Source organism: Miscanthus floridulus, chromosome 3, assembly GCF_019320115.1.
Source record: "Miscanthus floridulus cultivar M001 chromosome 3, ASM1932011v1, whole genome shotgun sequence".
In the NCBI taxonomy this organism is placed as follows: domain Eukaryota; kingdom Viridiplantae; phylum Streptophyta; class Magnoliopsida; order Poales; family Poaceae; genus Miscanthus; species Miscanthus floridulus.
This window is the reverse complement of record NC_089582.1, coordinates 1872792-1892523: the sequence shown is the minus strand read 5'-3', so window position 1 is coordinate 1892523 and position 19732 is coordinate 1872792. Positions and strand designations below refer to the sequence as shown.

Sequence of the window (19732 nt, the reverse complement as noted above, 5' to 3'; positions counted from 1 at the left end):
TTGATTTACTAACATGACATGAGAATAAAAACAAATAAAGAGGATATAACAAGGTTACAGAATATAATATAAAATTTAATAATGTACTAGCTAGCTGCACAATTATGTGGCCTAGTTGATTGTTAATAGGATGCCACTCTTAGAGCATGTTTGTTTGAGTTGTAACTTTTTGGAATTTTTAGCACAAAAGCTAGCTATTTTGATTTTGGCTTCTGGCTATTGGTTTTTTTTTTTTTTTCCATGGGGCTGTTCGAATAAGCTGCTACGGCTGCACACAATGTTGCGCATGTGTGTGTAGCTCTAGCAACTGCCACCAACAGAACCATCACCTTATTTGAAGCGAAAACCACCATTAGGTGTCATAAATTTTAGCTTCTCAGCGCACCAAGCAAAAACCGAAAAAGCTACTTAAAATGTACTTTTCATCTTTTAGTTTATTTCTTCACAACCCAACTTTCTATCTTTTCATAAACCAGCTAGCTCAACAGCTAGATTGTTTGTTTCAGCTTCTAGCCGATAGAAGCCAACAAAAAATTGAAACAAACATACCATTCTAAAAAGGTTGTAAATTCTATTTCCATCTTTATTCAAACTATTTAAAGTTTGATAAATTTATAAAAAAAGTATGTGATATTTGTAAGACAAAAGAGCTGTACTATAAAAATATATTTCATAAGATCACACTTATTTGGTATCATAAATATTAATATTTTTATATATTTTGTTAAATAAAAAATAGTTTGACTTGATTTATATATATATAATGCACTGGAGGTCCATTAACTTTCGTTGGGGTGTTATATAGGTCCATCAACTTTTAAACTGTATTTTTGGAGCAATAAACTTTTAAAATAGTTCACTGCAGGTCCATGCCTATTTATTTAATCTTAAATTTAACATACATTTACAGAAAACCCCCTACCGAGTGCGGCGTGAGCACGTGAAGCCACTACCGGAAACAGTCAATTTGCTGAGTGCAAGGGGGTTTGCCGAGTGCAATCCTTCGGGCACTCGGCAAACAAGCTCTTTGCCGAGTGTTGTGCGAAAAAACACTCGGCAAAATAATTGCACTCGGTAAAAAAGGGGGGTTTGCCGAGTGCCAAAAAACACTCGGCAAAGAAGGGGGTTTGTCGAGTGCCAAAAAAAACACTCGGCAAAGAAGGGGGTTTGCCGAGTGTTTTTCTGCACTCGGCAAACAAGCTCTTTGCCGAGTGTTTTTTTTGCACTCGATAAAGAAATAAGGTTTTCTTCTCTTCTGACCTTCAAACTTTTTCTACTCTACACATACAACATGTGGTACTCCATGTTAAAATTGGGTATATTTCTGGATCTATTTGCTATATTTAATTAATTTATTGCATTTCAAGAAATTTTTTGGTTTAAGTCAAATTTGAACTGCAAGTGATTCAAATAATAGAATAAAATGAGTAGACAAATGATAGTCATGTTATTGAGTCCAGTGTGAGGCCTTACCTTCGAAATGAAAAGAAATTCCGAACATCTCGTTTAGGAAACACGACCACGAAAGTGTGGCCGAATGGTTTTTAAATTCTAAAAAAAGCAAACGAAGTTTGAAAGTCATGAGATTTGTCATGATGTGATGATATCATACGTGGAGGCTGTGGTAAAAATTTGATAAGGTTTCGCACGTTTTGTCACGTATGATGTTTACAAATCGAAGCATCTTAGAAGAAGAATCGTAGTGTTGAGAAGGATTCGGTAAGATTTGACAAAGTGACGGTCGAATTGGGGTTTGACTTTAAAACTTTTTGTATAGGCAATAGTGAACATAGATTGTTTCACGTGAAATTTTGGTAATTTTTTTTTATCCGTTTGATAATTTTAATTTATTAAGTGCAATTATATAATTTTAATTGATATAAATTGAATTTGAGCTATAACTACATGAAATAATAGAATAATATTCGTAGAAAATCAAATATATATTGTTGAGTGAATTTGACAAGGTATTTTTAAAGTACATCGGAATAAATTTAGAAAAATACGTTATGAAAAAAAAATAGATTTACCGAGTGCTTCTTGTCTGACACTCGATAAAGAAGGGGGTTTGCCGAATATCAGATCTGGCACACTCACTCATATACCCGCATCCGGCCGCACACAGCCACACACGCACACACCCACCCGCGTCACACACGCACACAGGCACACCAGCCCTCGGCCGCCGCCGCCGCCCCTTTCCCCCGCCGCCGCAACGGGAACACGCGACGCGCCCGGCGCTCTGCCCGCTGCCTCGCTCGCGTACTCCCCTCTCTGCCGCGAGTACGCGACACCACCGCCTCTCGCGTACTCCCCTGCTCGCCGTCCGCCGCGGCTCAATCCCACGGAGGAGCAGCGCACAGGCTGGCGACCCCAACGCCGACGGCCTGACCTCCACAGCCGCACGACCGCAGCCCACTGCATCTGGTGGCCCTGCGGGGCTCCGACCGGTGACGTCGACCTTTAGGCTGTTAGGGCGGTTGCCGGTGACCTCGACCTCGACCTGGAGCTGGACTTCAGCTCGCTGCTCTCCGGCTTCATCTGTGCATCCATGGCTACCTCGCCTCTGACAGCACAACACAGCAGGTCTAGATCCATGGCCCTTATCTCCATTCCCGATCTGAAGTATTTGGTTGTAGAAACTGCAAGGTTGCAAGCTGCGACCTGATCTTTATATATGCGTTTTATTTTCCAGTAAGCGTGTGCCGCGTTTTATCTTCAAGGGGATAATTTTCCTTTAGAGTCATCATCTTTCAAGTCATTCAGCATGTGTTCTTCACCGTTCCTAATAGTAGCGTGAGAAAACAACTTATATCATCAGTCATCACTTGCACTCGTTCAGTATAGGATAAGCATAGTTAATATATGGCATGTAGCTGATTGTAAACTTGTATGTCAACAAGATTGTGAAGACGTGCAGTTTAGTTTAAAGAAGAATAACTGATAATTTGTTGTCAATAGTTACTTTTTTTTTACCTTTATGCAACTGTCAACTCAAATTCAAATGAGAGGCCTTGAGTGAGATTTTGTTCTACACTTGCTTATTCACTTGCACTCGTTCAGTATGGGACCTCTAGTCACATGACAACATGCCAGCTACCAACTATGTTTGAGGTCATGCTTTTATTCTTGAGTTTGATAATGCTGTTAAGACATTTATATATTTGGGATGTTCTTTGAACAGGTGGAAGAGCTTTATTCTCTTGATGTGGACTCTCTTAGTCAACTGCGGTGAGAATCTTTATTCTTTTATGTCATCAATATCTGCTATCTGAATGCCCTGAACTCATGTTCTTCCTCTCCACTTTTCATAGGCCAGTATATGGGCTAATTTTTCTCTTCAAGTGGAGCCTCAGACCCTACTCATGTGGGAGCCCCAGACAGTAATGCATGTGCTACTCAAGCTATTCTCTCAGTTCTCATGAATCGCCCTGAAATTGACATCGGTCCAGAATTATCACAATTGAAGGGATTCACGGGAGCTTTCACACCTGATCTGAAGGGCTTAGCTATCAGCAAAAGCGAATCTATCCGGATAGCTCATAACAGCTTTGCAAGGCTAGAGCCATTTATTTCTGATGAGCAGAGACACTACGTAGAAAACGATTTTTAGCAACGGATCGATTTTTTTTGTAGGGGCGGCTGGTGATGGAGCCCCCCCTACAGTGGCGTGCTCGGGTGCCCAGACACCAGCCGCCCCTACAAATGGAACAGTAGGGGCGGCTGGTGTTACGAGCCGCCCTACAAATAGGGTTTGATTTGTAGGGGCGGCTTAATCACCAGCCGCCCCTGGAAATTCTTTTTGTAGGGGCGGCTGGTGATTGAGCCGCCCCTAAAAATGGCCCCGTATTTATAGCTCCTATTTGTAGGGGCGGCTCAATCACCAGCCGCCCCTACAAATGGCCCCCATATAAAACTGAGGCAGCACCTTCTTCCTCCTCGGGTCATTCACTCCAACCCGTGAAAGAAAGGTGGGGAGGCCTTGGGCACCTCCCAAAAATTGCTCTACTAAGGGGGGAAGGTTTTGGTCTCAAATCCTTTGGTGGAGAGGTTGTAGAAGGTAAGAAAATGCTATTCCACACTTTTTTTTGAAGTTTTAATGGTTGATTAGTGAATAATTAGAGTTTTGTTTTTCTCTCTTCTATGGTGCTTGAGCTATTTATGAGCAAATTAGACCCAACTTTTAAATGTACTAGGGTAAATTAGGGAGGGGAACAAGACCATACCTTTATTTGGTCCATGCTTCTTGATTTTAGTGAACCATTAGTTAGTTTTATGGATGTTTCATGTGCATGTGATCTAGATCTAGGGTTTGGTTTTTTTATTAATTTCGTTTTTGTAAATTTATGTTTGATAAAATTAGACTAGGGTTTGTACGAAAGATATTGGGTAAAGTATAATTATTGCTAATTGTTGTCTTTGAAATTGTTTATTGTAATCAATAAATATGTATTTTAATTATTTATGGATAAATGGGCCATTAATTAATTTTCCTCTACCATGGTGTGTTTGTATGCTTCATGTAATTATATTAGATTTATATTCATATATATCTGAGGTATATACAATTATTCTCAAATAATTATTACTTTGATTAATTTTTATATATATCTGAATAAGTAGTCCTTTAATGGTTGTTTTGTTGTTGTTGTAAAAGATGGAGTACATGAACTCTTGGATGTATGGTTCGTTAAGGTTCAAGGCAGGTTTCCGTGAAGAGGTGGATAAATTTATTAAAGCCGCAACGAAGCATGCAACGACATTGAAAGAGAATAAGGATACAATTATTTGTCCCTGTAAAGATTGCAAGAACCGTATGGTATGGACAGATGAGACATCATCAGATCACATTTGATTATACGAGGATTTGTTGAGGACTACACAATGTGGATTCATCATGGTGAAACGGTTATTGTTAACGACGAGGATGAGGAGGAATACGATGATGGAACCATAGAATCCCTGTCCCAATATTCAGCCGAGCTTGATGCACAAATAGATTTCGAGTTTGGCAATGAACAAGGTGGTGATGCTGGTGGTTGGGATGGTAACGACAAAGGTGGTGCCAATAATGATGGTGGAGCACGTGTCGGAGTTGAAGATGATTTAGATGACATGATTCGAACCCTTGAACCAGAGAATTTTACTAAATAACCCGAAAGATCTAGAAAATTTGGAAAGAGTGACAAAAGCATCGAAGGAGACTGTGTATGGTGTTGAAAAGGGTTGTCCGACACATTGGACATTGCTACATTTCATACTTGAGCTGCTCATCCTGAAGGCTAAGTATGGCTGGTCAGACTGTAGTTTCAATGATCTATTGCATCTCCTGTCATGGGTGCTGCCACAACCAAACTCAGTTCCCGCCAACACATACCAAGCGAAGAAGATCATAAGTCCATTGACAATGGGGGTTGAAAAAATACATGCATGCCCCAACCACTGTATACTTTTTCGTGGTGAAACGTTCAAGTCATTGGATAAATGTCCCCGGTGTGGGGCCAGCCGGTACAAGAACAATGACCTTTACGGTGGGGACGAACCATCCACGGGGAAAAAGAGGAATAAGAAGGGTACAAAAAAGGTGGTACAAGAATCTTAGCCCTCAGAGGACATTCCATTAGGCAATGATGCAAAGCAGAGAAGAATTCCTGCCCTGGTAATGTGGTACCTGCCAGTGACCGACCGCTTGAGATGTATGTTCCTAAACCCTAAAGAAGCCGCATTCATGACATGGTGGGATGATGAGCGCAAGGTGGATGATGATAAGATTGCACACCCGGCTGATTGTAGTCAGTGGCAAAGGTTTGATGAGAAGCATAAAGAATTCAGCGATGACCCAAGGAATGTACGGTTTGGCCTGAGCACCGATGGAATGAATCCCTTCAATGAGAGGATGAGCAACCACAGCACATGGCCAGTGATCTTGACCATGTACAACATCCCAACATGGTTGTGTCAGAAGAGAAAGTACCTTCTCCTCACTATTCTTATTTCTGGCCCTAAACAACCAGGCATTGATATAGACGTGTTCCTCGAGCCCTTGATGCAAGAAATGGAGAGACTATGGAGGCATGGGGAGCAGATGTACGATGCGTTCCGAAAGGAGGACTTCATATGTAGAGCAATAATATTTGTTACTACCAATGATTACCCCGCGTTGTTTGCTTTGTCTGGACAGATCAAAGGGAAGATGGGATGCTTGGTTTGCTTGGATGGTACTACATGGGTTTACCTGGATGCATCCAAGAAGATAGTTTACCTAAGGAACCGACGCTTCTTAAAGACAAGTCACAAGTACCGCAGCAAATTGTTCTTTAGATTTTATGACAACGCCCCGGAGATTGAACCCTCTCCGGAGAGACGTCATAACGGAGAACATGTGTACAGAATGGTGAAAAACATACGCGTCGTCTATGGAAAGAAGAATCCGGATGGGACGAACAGAGATAGAAGCACACCTCCTATCGAAGGCGTACCTTTTAAGAAACAATCGATCTTCTTTCAGTATCTGCCTTATTGGCCAGACTTGGAGGTCCCTCATGCCATTGATGCTATACACGTGCAGAAGAATGTCTTTAAGAGTCTCATTGCTACCTTGATGGACACAGGCAAGTCAAAGAATGGTCTGAAAGCACGGAAAGACATGGTACAGTTAAACATGATGCCACAGCTTTACCCGGTACCTGAGGCTAATGGAAAATACACTCTGCCCACGGCGTGCTTCAACCTAACACCAGACGAGAAGAGAGCTATATGCACTTTCCTGAGGGGGATCAAAGTCCCGACTGGGTTTTTAGCAAATGTGAAGAAGCTAGTGTCGATGAAGGACTTGTCAATAACACACTGCAAGGCTCACGATTACCATGTGATGCTGACAGTGTTTCTACCTATTGCAATCAGGGCTATAAAGCCAGAGTTCTTGAAAATGGCCATCACCCGCATGTGCTACTTCTTTTCGAAGATCTCACAGAAGACGATTGGCAAGGAAGAGCTGAGTGACCTACATGAATTTGTGGTGGAGACACAAAACCAACTGGAGATGTGTTTACCTCCTGCTTTTTTTGATATAATGCAACATCTCATGATTCACATGGTTCATCAGATACAGGCGCTTGGCCCTTGCTACTTGCATGAAATGTGGTCCTATGAGCGGTTCATGTCGGTTTTAAGTCGATACGTGCATAATCGAGCATACCTAGAGGGCTCCATGATAGAGGGTTACAGTACTGAAGAAGTCGTCGAGTGCTGTCAAGAGTACCTAAAAGTACATAAAGGGATTAGTAAACCCAATTCTCGTCACAAGGGTAGGCTGGCTGGGAAGGGCACCAGTGGTAGAAAAGTGTTCATCGACCATAATTACAAAGAGGTGAGTCGGGCGCATTACAGTGTCTTGCAGAGTACACAACTGATGCAACCGTATATTGATGAACACTTGGCTATCATTATGGCGGAGAGAAATGGCCGTTCGGATGATTGGGTCATGAAACAGCACAAGCAACGACTAACTATATGGTTGAAGGACCAAAACATACCGCCTGAAGAAACCATAGACTATATTACCATCAGTAGGTTGGCGGAGGGGCCATCGAAACAAGTGACATCTTGGAATGCTTATGACATCAATGGGTACACGTACTATACCCACGCAAAGGATAGTAAATATGTGAACCAAAACAGCGACGTTTGAATAGAGGCTCTCGATGGATTAGGGCGAAAGATCCAATACTTTGGCAACATTGAAGAGATATGGGAACTTGACTATGGAAGGGATATAACGGTGGCCCTGTTTCGATGCCGCTGGATTAAACAACACCAACTGAACGAGATCGGATTGAGGGTCCTGGACCTCGAGAATCTAGGCTACCAAGATGACCCTTGGGTGCTCGCTTCACGTGTCGCATAAGTTTTCTATATGTCTGACCCACAAAGTAACCTTCCCCCGAAGAAGAAGACAAAGCACGTGGTTGCCTCCGGGAAACAACACATTATTGGAGTTGATGGCGTGGACGATGTTGAAGCTTACAATAACTATGATGAGATGCCGCTATTCATAGACTTTCCTAAGAAGATCAGTGTTGTGGAAAAGAACCTCCCCAAAGATATAATGCCATGGGAACGAAAAGATGTCAAGGGGAAAGTCGTTACAGCGGGCTAGCTAGTTGTTGAACGTGGAGTGTTTGTGTAAGTGTGTGTTTGTAAGGCTTCATTTATGCATGCGTGTGAGACTATATTTATGTACTGTGTGTAAGACTACATATTTTTGTATGTGTGTGAGACTACATTTTATGCATGTGTGTGAGACTACCCTTTGCAACATCCAGATGACTCTATTTGAACATCCACTCTATTGCAACATCCAGAAGTCATTTAGAGTTCATAATACTAGAGTCAAAGTGTTGTTTTTTTTTCATTTGACCAAATTTGACTTGGTCAAACTTGCTCAAATGAGACACTACATGACCTCAGATGAAAAAACTCTGAATATCAAGTTTGATCATCTCAGCAAGATCTACAATTGTTACATAGCTCATTTTCGCATTTGAGAAAGTTTTATCAAACACTAGTCATAAATTCTTGAATCTCATATAGACTTTCTGAAACTATGTCACACACTTGTGAAATTTGAACTATATTTTGTTCAAACTTTCTCAAATGAAAAAATGGACTATATATGTATTGTAGATCTTGATTATCTGAACAAACTTGGTATTCAAAACTTTTCAATTTGAGATAACCTAGGGTTCCGAAAACTAGTTTGTAGGCGTTGAAATTTAAAAATCACAAATTTGAACCATCCAAACTTTCTGAAATGGAAAGTTGACCAAAACAACAATTGTAGATATTGATTCGTTTAACAAACTTGGTATTCAAAACTTTTCAATTTGAAGTCATTTAGAGTTCATAATACTAGAGTCAAAGTGTTGTTTTTTCATTTGACCAAATTTGACTTGGTCAAACTTGCTCAAATGAGACACTACATGACCTCAGATGAAAAAACTCTGAATACCAAGTTTGATCATCTCAGCAAGATCTACAATTGTTACATAGCTCATTTTCGTATTTGAGAAAGTTTTATCAAACACTAGTCACAAATTCTTGAATCTCATATAGACTTTCTGAAACTATATCACACACTTGTGAAATTTGAACTACATTTTGTTCAAACTTTCTCAAATGAAAAAATGGACTATATAAGTATTGTAGATCTTGATGAGCTGAACAAACTTGGTATTCAAAACTTTTCAATTTGAGATAACCTAGGGTTCCGAAAACTAGTTTGTAGGCGTTGAAATTTAAAAATCACAAATTTGAACCGTCCAAACTTTCTCAAATGGAAAGTTGACCAAAACAACAATTGTAGATATTGATTCGTTTAACAAACTTGGTATTCAAAACTTTTCAATTTGAAGTCATTTGGAGTTCATAATACTAGAGTCAAAGTGTTGTTTTTTCATTTGACCAAATGCATTTGTAGGGGCGGCTAGATCAGGAGCCGCCCCTACAAATGGATTTGTAGGGGCGGCTAGATCAGGAACCGCCCCTACAAATAGGAGGGAGTATAAATAGGAGAACCGACGCACGGGAGTCAGTCTGGGCGCTGTCTTCTTCCACCGACGCCGTCAGGCTGCCCGCGCGCCTAGGGTTTCCGCCACCAGTCCCGTGCCCGCCCCCGCACCCTCGCCCGCCCTCGGTGCCCGGCGCTCGGCATCCCGCACCCGTCCCCCGGCGCTCGGCGTCCCGCACCCGGCCCTCGGCGCCCACCCACACCAGCCCCCGGTCCCGCGCCCGTGCCCGTGCCCGCCCCCGGCGCCCGACGCTCGGCGTCCCGCACCCGGCCCCCGGCGCCCGCCCCCGCGAGCTGACCCTCGACGTCCCGCGCCCGGCCCCCGGTGCCCTCCCCCGCGCGCCGGCCGACCCCCGGCGTTCCGCGCCCGGCCCCCGGCGCCCGCCCCCGCACGCCGACACCCGCACCCGGTCCCCGGCGCCCGCCCACGCGCGCCGACCCTCGGCGTCCCGCGCCCGGCCCCCGACGCCCTCCCCCACGCGCCGACCCCCAGCGTCCTCCCGCGCTCGGCCCTCGGCGCCCGCCCCCGCACGCCGACGACTCGTTTTCAGGTATTCATCGTTTTCAAGTTATGAACCAAATCCTTACTGTCTTGCATTGGATAGCCAGACAGTTTAGGTGGTCCTGTATTTGATGCATCTCTAGTCTTACAAGCAATATCTTGTGCAAAAACTCAAAATTCTTGCACCTCATACATGCCCATTTTTTGTGTGTTGTGCTGCAACATGGCGTTTGAGAGACCACTGAGGTTTTTCTTTTGTCCATATTACTTTGTTGCCTTGCTTTGGTGTAATCACTTTGAGTTTTGGGGGCTTCTGCACACAATTACTAGTTAGTGCCCTGTTCTGATTCTTCTTGTAGCCATATATGCACCATGCTCCCATGAAAAGAAGTTTGTTTATCATGTGTTCATGAATTAAAGAAAAAGTATTTCTTCATCCTTGCTGCTATTTCCATCAAACAGACTGAAATATTTGATAAGACATTTTCATATATCTAGTGTGGATGATAACTTAGAGATGAAGTGTAGGACGGTGATACATACTTTTGGAGGATAAGACATTTTCATATATCTAGCCATTACACTTTGTCATGTTCATTTCTCATTCTCTTTTCCCAATGACAGAAGGAACATAAAAAACATTCACAATCACACTTAAATCAAGGATAAGTATACATTCACAATCACACTTAAATCTGGATATTTACTGGATATTCTGGATATTTACTGTTCGTAGGCACCGGTCGGTCGCAGGCAACCTAGGTGGCCAGTCCACCAGCAGCGCCTCGCGCTCCTGCGCCGAGTCGAGCACCCCCTAGGCTGAGCGCTTGCTTTTTCGTTTGTGTGCCGTGCGTTGCTCCCTCTCGTTTCCTCTCGGCTGTGTGGAGACCTGCTGCCGATTCCTACCTCTCTCCTTCTGCTCTTCGCGTCCGTGAGCTCCAGGTCGCAAGCTGCTGCCCCTGCTTTGCCCTTGCTCTTGAGTCGCACGTCAGACATCAGTGAGCCTTGCTAGTGATGACAAGGTACCACGATCTGAAACAATACCATGCATAAAAATCAAAATCAACATTCCAGCTCAGCACTTATAGTTTGGTATGCTATATATAAATACTACCACCAAAGGTTAACAAAACTTAGCTCTAGATGTGACCTTGAGATATACCAGAAAATAGGTATTTGAAAACAAATATGCGAGGAAATAAGTCTTCGAATAAAGATATACCAGAAAACTATAGCAAAAGAAAATCTGGTAAAAAAAATATCTGAAACAGGGCAACAACATAATACAAGGTTAACAAGTTTGCACGCATCTTTGGTATTTTTACCAAATGCAATCCATGACAAGTCAAACCTCAGAATTTAAATCCATGACAAGCCGAGAATCAAGGAAAATACACTCTGCACTGCATTTCTGAGATTTTTGCTGCAAAGCAAAACCTTAGGGAGTTCTGAACTGTATGTTCTAATAACACGACACAAGTAAAAGACGGTTGCGGAAAGGCCTGAAACTAATAACTTTATGAAGACCCATTAACATCCGGGGGGTCACTTTTTACAGAACCTTTCTATTGAAGCATGCATGCAGCAAACGTCGTCCTGAGATTGTGACATGCAGCTGACTAGAAACCAAACAACACTGGTATATGCTAGCAAACCAAAGGTGAATGAACTAGCACGTTCTATTTCAACAAAAAAAAAACAGTGCTGGTTTAGAAAATTCAGATGTCTAATTATAGCAGTATGAAAAATCGATCAGGATATATAAGTAACATGTAAACATGTGCTCAATCAGAAATAGCTAAGGAACAGATCAGTGAGTGTGGAATTTGTACCTTGGTTGGGCTGTTAGTTTTGACAAACCCTCTGGACTTGAGCACAGAGCCATGGCCGCCCTCTTCTTGCTGCTGCTCATCATCCTTGTTCAGAAATCCGATGATGGCCTTGGCGCCCTCGTGGCAGGGAGCACAGATGGCGTTCCTCGGAAGCCTGTACACGGTCGCCATGGGGCTGCAGATGCAGCAGTCCATGCTTCTGCTACCGCCGCCGCCGCCTCGCCTTGCTCTCCTTCTTCTTCGTCCTCCTCCCTCTGCTTCTAGTGCTTTGCAATGGTGCTAACAGCAAGCTGTTCGCCATGGCCTTGAGTTGGGCGAGGGTATAAAAACGAATGGGAGAAGAGAAGAGGGGCAGCCTGCAGGATGGTGTGCTGCGATTTCTTTTTCTAGAACTGGTAATGATGCAATTGTTCTAGATTCCCATGGAACTGAATCCAGACAATAGCAGTAGAAGAATAACCAGACTTGAGTCCACAACTAACGAATGACCAGTGCCCACTAGTGCCCTTTTTTAAATGAAAACGTAACGTTGACAACATAACCTTGACATCATTTTCCATGTTTTCAGTGAAGTTGTAAAACATTCGAGTTCCATCTGTAGATGATGCTCTTCAATCTACTTACAAATGATAAACGTTTTCTGGTCATTGCTACACAGCGGCATTGCTACACATTTTTCTTTTTCTTTTATACAGTTTATTGTGACTGTTCTCTATATAAGTGCATGTTCTATGAGTTTAGCACATTTACCTACTACTTCTGATGGTAGTATATTTCTGTTCTCTATATAAGTGCATGTTCTTGCTTATCTACACCTTGTTATTTATAGACTTACACAGTATATTTCTGTTCTTGCTTACTTTTTTTAGATAACAGGTTCCCTACTACTATTGTCTACTACTTCTGATGGCAGTATGGCAGCTGTTGCTTTTTTTGGAAGCAGTAGCTGCTGTTTTTTACCAAATCTCCCCTCTCCTCTATTTTTGCCATATTTCCTATCCTCTATGTTTGGGAAGCAGCAGCTGCTTGTTTTTACACCTTTTCCTCTCTGTGTTTGTTAAGCAGCTGTTGCTTTTTTTTACCAAATCTTCCCTCTCCTCTCCCCTCCTTTGTTTTGCCGATGATGAAATTGTCTAAGTCCATACATTATATAGAATATGAGCTGATGATCAAGAACTTGTGAGGAACTTGGCATCATTAGCAGCCGCCCCTACATTACCTTCTCCTCTCTTCTCTATTATGATGCCTTGATGCTCCAAGTTCAAGATCAGATGATGATTGACATGTTTCTGAGGCCTCTACCACTGCTACTTCTCGTTTTTTTATATTGTTGTTTTATAGGACTACTTTGGTTTATAGACCTTTTTGATTTCTTATACCTTCTCGCGTACCTAAAGCACACTTTTTTGCATCTTTTAGAACAAAGTGTGAAATAATGTCGCGGACAACAGACCGTGCAGCTCGATGCCTCGAGCATGATGAGTAGCCAACCCTTGAGGAGCAAGCACTAGAGGACCAGCTTACTCAGGAACAGTTCGATAACGAGGTAGAAAAGGATCTAGAAGTGATGCTTACTCAGGAGGAGTGTGACGAGGAGGAAGGCCCCGAAGGAGAGGCTGCTGAAGGCAAAGAAGAAGAGGATGATGAGTCAGAAGAGGGATATGAAAGTCCCGAGGATCCTTTCCCACCTGAAGCAAGAAGGAGGCCAACGGAGGAAGATTTGGACAAGGATTTTGACCCGAACGAGGAGGTAGGGAAGAAGCCTTAGCTTGTAAATTTTGCTAAAGCTTTGGCTGTGTTACCTCTGCTAACACTTTGACCTATCCTATATACAGGTCCCTCCTGAAACTCAAAAAAGACGACGTCGACGTCCGCGACATCTCACTGGACAAGACGGAGTAGAGGAAAGGAGAGCAGAGGCAACAACCACAGAGACGGATCACGATGCCTCTGCTCCACAAACTCAAGACACAACCACGACTACCAAGCCTAAGAGGAAACGAGGGGATAGAAAAGGAAATCTATATCCAGATAAGGCTTGCTATGTGATAACGGAGGTTGGGCCAGCAGGGGAGATCCTTGAGCCGAAGGAATTAAGAGGACGATTCCGTAATGCGATCGGGGCCCTAGTAAGAGATAAATTGAACCCAGCAATCCCTAACTGGAAAGAGGTACCAGAGAACATAAAGAATGCACTATGGGATAGGCAGCTGAAGGTCAATTTTAGATTTCCGGAGGGTAAGCACGAATTGGTAAAAAAATGCTATCAGGATGATGGGAGAGTCATTTCGACGTTGGAGGTCGGAGCTTAACACGAAGTATATCCAAAAGGGGTTAACTCCCTTCAACGAGTTCGGCAAAATAACTCCTAGTCAATGGGAGGAGCTCGTGGCTTAGAAGACTTCAGCGGAGGCATTGGAGCTCAGTGCTCATAACACCGAGCTAGCGAAGAGGAACAAACACCACCATCATCTAGGCCCCAGTGGCTACTATGCCAAGGAAGAGCAGTTTAGGAAGATGGATGAAGAGGCCGCAGCTGCTGGGAATATCGATGTGACGAAGTTAAAGGTACGCTCAAGGAACTGGATATATATGAGGAGTACAGAACCATCCGGCAGTATTCTTAAGTTTGATAAGCCGGAGACCCAAGAGGCGGTATCAAGGATACTGAAATATGCTGAAGACAAAGAGATGGGCTCATTCAATCCTTCCAGAGAGAGGGACGAGCTTAGCCTTGGCTTGGGAAACAAGGAGCATACAGGCCGCACCAGGGGGCTAGGGAAAAGGATGACTTGGAAGCAAGGATTCAAAGAGGACAGTCACATGTACAAGAAACATGGCCGAGACCGGGAGACTAGTCTTGAGCTCCAAGTGAAGGCTCTAGTTGCGAAGACGCTGGAGGAGCAAGGAATGTCTACGGAGCCACGTATATTAGTGACGCCACCGGGAGAAGTGGCATTAGTTACCAGCCCTCTGAAAGTTCCTAGCAGCCAAGGTTCCACTGCAGCCACAACCTCAGTCGATCTCATACGGGAACCTACTAGTTGCACCTTGGTGTTTCTCAGCGGCCGGCAGAACACTGTGATGGAGGTGGCAACGGGTGTTGCACATCCTCCCGGTGGCTTACACCACAATAATAAGATACCGCTGGACTACACTAGGGTCGAGATGCATACAGTGAAGCCCGAGTTCATGCAGTGGAGGATAGACTACGCAACTCCCGAGGGGCTGGTGTTACTCGAAGACGTTATGGGGCAGTTCATCCTCTGGCACAAACGGGACATTATATTGACTGCTTATTCGCCGCCGCCTCCCCCTCTCCCAAATTTGGAGCAAGTTGTTGAGGTCGGGGAGATATTTTCACCGTCTCATGACCCCCACATTCCTGAGATGCCACATTCTTCCCCGCCTCCTATCGAGCATGTGCCTAATGAGATGCCACAACCTTCTCCAGCTCGTACCGGGCAAGTGCATCATGAGATGCCACAGTCTTCTCAACAAGCACAACCGATACATGAACAACGAGTGCCTCCTGAAGGTGATGCACAAGAAGAGGACGTGCCTGAATGGGAACTCCGAAAGAAGATTCCAATCCACATAAGGCCAGTTTATGTTCCGATCAAAGACGTCTCGTCGGTGTCCAAGTGGTATTCCCATGATCAGTTCAAGCCTGAAAACCAAGTTAAAAAGTCCCATCACGGGGTTCTGAGGAGGCCGTCAGTAGCAAACTTCACCAAATTGCAAAGCAGTATCCAAATGTTGATGCCATCGAATGGTCAAAGGATTGCCCGAAAAAATATGAAAGAGGCAAGCCCTTCCTACCAAACCGGGAAATCCAGCGCCTACCACTTGGAATGAGAAGGTTCCATGATTGGTACTTGCGTGTTCTCCCAACGAGCATAGATATCATACAAGCATGCTTTCCCACCGGCACATTTGGAAGCCCAGCCGGGAAAATTATCTTTGACTTCAATGACATGCACACATGCTTTCACCTGGGAGAAATAGAGATGAATCTAATTCGCACGTGGTGCCTGTAAGTCCTTGTCCTCCCGATATGATATGAATGTAATCTTTGAATTTTGTTGTAACTAACCCACGCCGTGATTTGTAGAATGCAAGTGCACATTGTCAAACAAATGCCAAGTGTGAAAGCCGGGTATGTAGACCCTCAAGCTATAGCCCAAACAAATTTTAATTACCCTAAACGGTGGACACTGGATGCCAAAGGGCTAGCAGCTGCAAAGACTCTTCGGGAGAAAGAGTGCATCCGTAGTGCGAAGCTAAGGGAAGAGTCCCTTAAGGTTGCGGCATACATTGCCTTGGCTTTCAAAAATCTCTAACACCACTCTACTATATGGCTACCATACAACTTCGAGTAAGCTCAACTCTATACTTAAAGCTTTGATCGATATATTTCATTCGATGCAAAAGGGCTTATCTAGTTCTATGATTAAATCCATGCAGTAACCACTGGATTTGTATAGCCGTCGATGTCGGGAGGAGCATGGCATGGGTCTTTGATTCATTAGATAAGGACACGGTGACATACAAAGACTTCATATCGATTCTCAAGACGTATACATATCGACAATCCTCATTAGCTTATATGTTTGTATACATACTTGTAACGTTCACTTTTGGATACTAACAAGTTGTATTTGCTAAAATAATTCGAACAGGGCATTTAGGTTCTATGTCACTAATCATCATGGAAGGCATGATCCAGCAAGAAAGGAAAAGCTGGCTATAAAAACACTATGTGCGGTAAGTGTAACTTACTTCTTCAGTACTCCGTTACATGGCTGTCAAAAGCATTACTTAACATTTTCATATGCAAAACACACAGTGCCCCAAGCAGAAGCCTGGGAGTGTACATTGTGGATACTATATATGTTCTATGATGGGTAACACCGGTGCCTATAGGAGACACCCCTTAAGGGTAAGTTTGAACCTCTTCACCCATAGTATAAAAACTTCGTAAATGGTATGAAATACTAAACTGAAACTTGTTTTCTTGTAGTGGAGAGAAGAGAAAGGAATGAAAAGAGACTCATACAAGGATGACCAACTCTTAGAGCTCGTCGGCGACCTTTGCAACTTCACATTGGACCAAATTGTACACGTCAGAGGCGCCTACCATGACCGAGAGTCTGACTTAGGTACAAATCCTCAGTACCAACACCTTCGTGAGACTGAAAGGGTAGCTCTAGGATGTTGATAACAATGTGTATGGAATTTGTATATTTAATGATGGATTGTATATATTCATGTGAATTAGACTTGTAATTGTAGTTTATAGAATACTCTTATGCTTGCAGTCGCGGTCGCGGGGTGTTCGGCAACGCGAACGTTGGTCACGGGGCGTTCGGCAACGCGAACGCGGTTCGGAACGTTGGTCGCGGAGCGTTCGGCAACACGAACGCTGTTCGGAACGTTGGTTGTGGGACGTTCGGCAAAGTGATTTTGAATTGAAAATTTGATTTTTTTTTGCGGGAAAACGTACTGTAGGGGCGGTTCTAGATTGAACCGCCCCTACAAATACATGTTTGTAGGGGCGGCTGGTACTACAGCCACCCCTACAAATCTATTTGTAGGGGCGGCTAGTAATAAGAGCCGCCCCTACAAACAGATTTATAGGGGCGGCTGGAAACACTAGCCGCCCCTACAAATCGATTTGTAGGGGCGGTCTAAGAACCGCCCCTATAAATGTATGATTTGTGGAGACCCTTGCGTAGGGACGGCTGGACAAACCGCCCCTACAAATGGTCTACAACCGCCCCTACAAATGCTTTTTGACGTAGTGAGAGCCGCGACTGAGGATGATGATGTTTACCATTTCATAAGCTATTTACCTTTTGAAGGTGTCCTGTATGAGCTGGATGGGCTGAAGGAAGGGCCTGTAAATCTTGGGCAGTGCGGTGGTGCTGATGACCTTGATTGGCTACGGATGGTGCAGCCAGTTATTCAAGAAAGGATCGAGCGCTACTCACAGATTGAGATCAGGTTCAATCTTATGGCCATCATAACATGTTTGACGCTTGCAGGACTGCAGGTAGCTATGTTGGTTGCTAGCCGGTAATAAACCACTCTAGCAAGGTAAAGACTTTTTAAGAAATCTCTAACTTGTGTACATGCATCATTATTTTTTAGGATTCATCATTGATTTTTAATTGCCGCCATGCTCAGGTTATTCACATCTTGTAACCTTGAAATGAGGTGGCCTTGTACTGTAGGGCCTGTAGTAGTCATCAATAGAAAACAATACCTTTTCTTTCAGTTCCACACATTTTATTCACACTCTCATGGTATTACAATTAAACTAAAATGATTTGTGCTCTCTGAACTATGTGTCTTACCATATAAAGATTATGTGTTATGTTTGTGAGGACTCTGGACAGTCCAGACTTCAGTACATGGTTATCATCTGTTGAACATATGAACTATTTAAATATTCATGTTTAATTTGTATTAATTTTAGAACTGTAGTAACTCCTAACAATTATTAACCAAACATGCTTATCCTTTTATTTGTAAATATGTGTTAATGAAGTTACAACTTTCAGTAGTATACTAGTATTGCACAAGTTATCTTTTTCAGAGATTAGATTTCACCTGTGTCACCATTGCTTGCGTTGTCTGTCCAGTAGGTCTTCCTAAGGATACTTGTTGGACACAACTAGGAATATGACTAGTCTTTATAAGGATGAAATGCTCTTTTAGAAGATAAGACGAAATGTTCTGTTTATTTGTGTGTGATAATTGGTTGGTTGAATCATGTTTGGTTGGTAGCTGGTTAGTCTTGCTTTGAATAGAAAACACATTCTGCAAAGTAAATAACATAATAGATCATAAGTTATCTTGCTTTCAAGTTTTTATTTGGAATCATCTGTTAAAAAAAGTGTGACCTTCAATTCATTGTAACCTCCTGGTTTATGATTTGTGATGCATAAGCTGATTCTTTGTTTCTCTCATGTAGACCAGATGGTAAGATGATGGCTAGATGTGGCTGGAGTTGCTGGAGAGCTCAGAAGGTCTGGACGAGCTAGGCGATAGACGCTGATGTATAGATGTTGGTGAAATGTTAGAATCAATGAATATATAGTTACCTTTTAATGACTAATACTCTACATGTCAAATTGTAATCGCTTTTCTATAGGCAACGTGAGACTATTAATTGTGATAATTGTTTAAATGGGTTTGACCATTGATAATTGTTTAAATGGGTTTGACCATTGATAATTGTACTAAGAGTGTTTTGTATAGCAGCTATTAAACTAAAATATGCAGAGAAGAAAATTATTATTTTTCTTTGAAAAATAGGTTTGCCGAGTGTAATTCTTAAAAACACTCGGCAAACAATAATGATATGCTGAGAATTTTTTTTTTTTTTTTGGAAAATAGGTTTGTCGAGTGTAATTTTCAAAAACACTCGGCAAACAATAATCCTTTGCCGAGTGTATTTTGGAAAAACACACGGCAAATCACTTTTTTTGCCGAGTGTCAAATTTGACACTCGGCGAACCATTTACCGAGTGCGCGATAAAAAACACTCGGCAAATAGCTGTTTGCCAACACTATAGATGCAGTGTGCTGTTTGCCGAGTGTTACATTCGATAAAGCTTTTGCCGAGTATTTTTTTTGTCTTTGCTGAGTGTTTGTGGCACACGATAGAGTCACTGTTTCCGGTAGTGAGCCGAGCCAGCCACCATGGCGAGGGCGCCGCAGCGATGCACGCTCTGGCGCGATACGTTAGCCGCTAGCACCGGAGACCACACGACAGGGAGCAAAAGCAGCAAGAATTTTCGTGGCCCAGACATCCGGCCGCCG

At 43.1% G+C, this 19732-nt stretch overlaps 1 protein-coding gene and 2 long non-coding RNA genes across 3 annotated transcripts; 2 read left to right on the top strand and 1 right to left on the bottom strand.

Moving 5' to 3' along the window:
* The first annotated feature begins 2132 nt into the window (after positions 1–2132).
* On the top strand, positions 2133–3703 carry LOC136544755 (uncharacterized). Its single transcript, XR_010780824.1, has 3 exons — positions 2133–2586; positions 3185–3231; positions 3315–3703. It is a non-coding gene; the product is annotated as an uncharacterized lncRNA (long non-coding RNA).
* A 5828-nt stretch (positions 3704–9531) lies between these two features.
* On the bottom strand, positions 9532–12073 carry LOC136542972 (glycine-rich cell wall structural protein 1.0-like). The gene is made up of 2 exons (XM_066535571.1): positions 11931–12073; positions 9532–10108 (listed from the first exon to the last, which is right to left on the bottom strand). Exons 1-2 carry the CDS (start codon positions 12071–12073, stop codon positions 9532–9534), a joined length of 720 nt encoding a protein of 239 aa, XP_066391668.1.
* Positions 12074–16211: 4138 nt separating this feature from the next.
* Positions 16212–17032, top strand: LOC136544754 (uncharacterized). Its single transcript, XR_010780823.1, has 4 exons — positions 16212–16280; positions 16370–16669; positions 16752–16844; positions 16926–17032. It is a non-coding gene; the product is annotated as an uncharacterized lncRNA (long non-coding RNA).
* The last annotated feature ends 2700 nt before the right edge of the window (positions 17033–19732 follow it).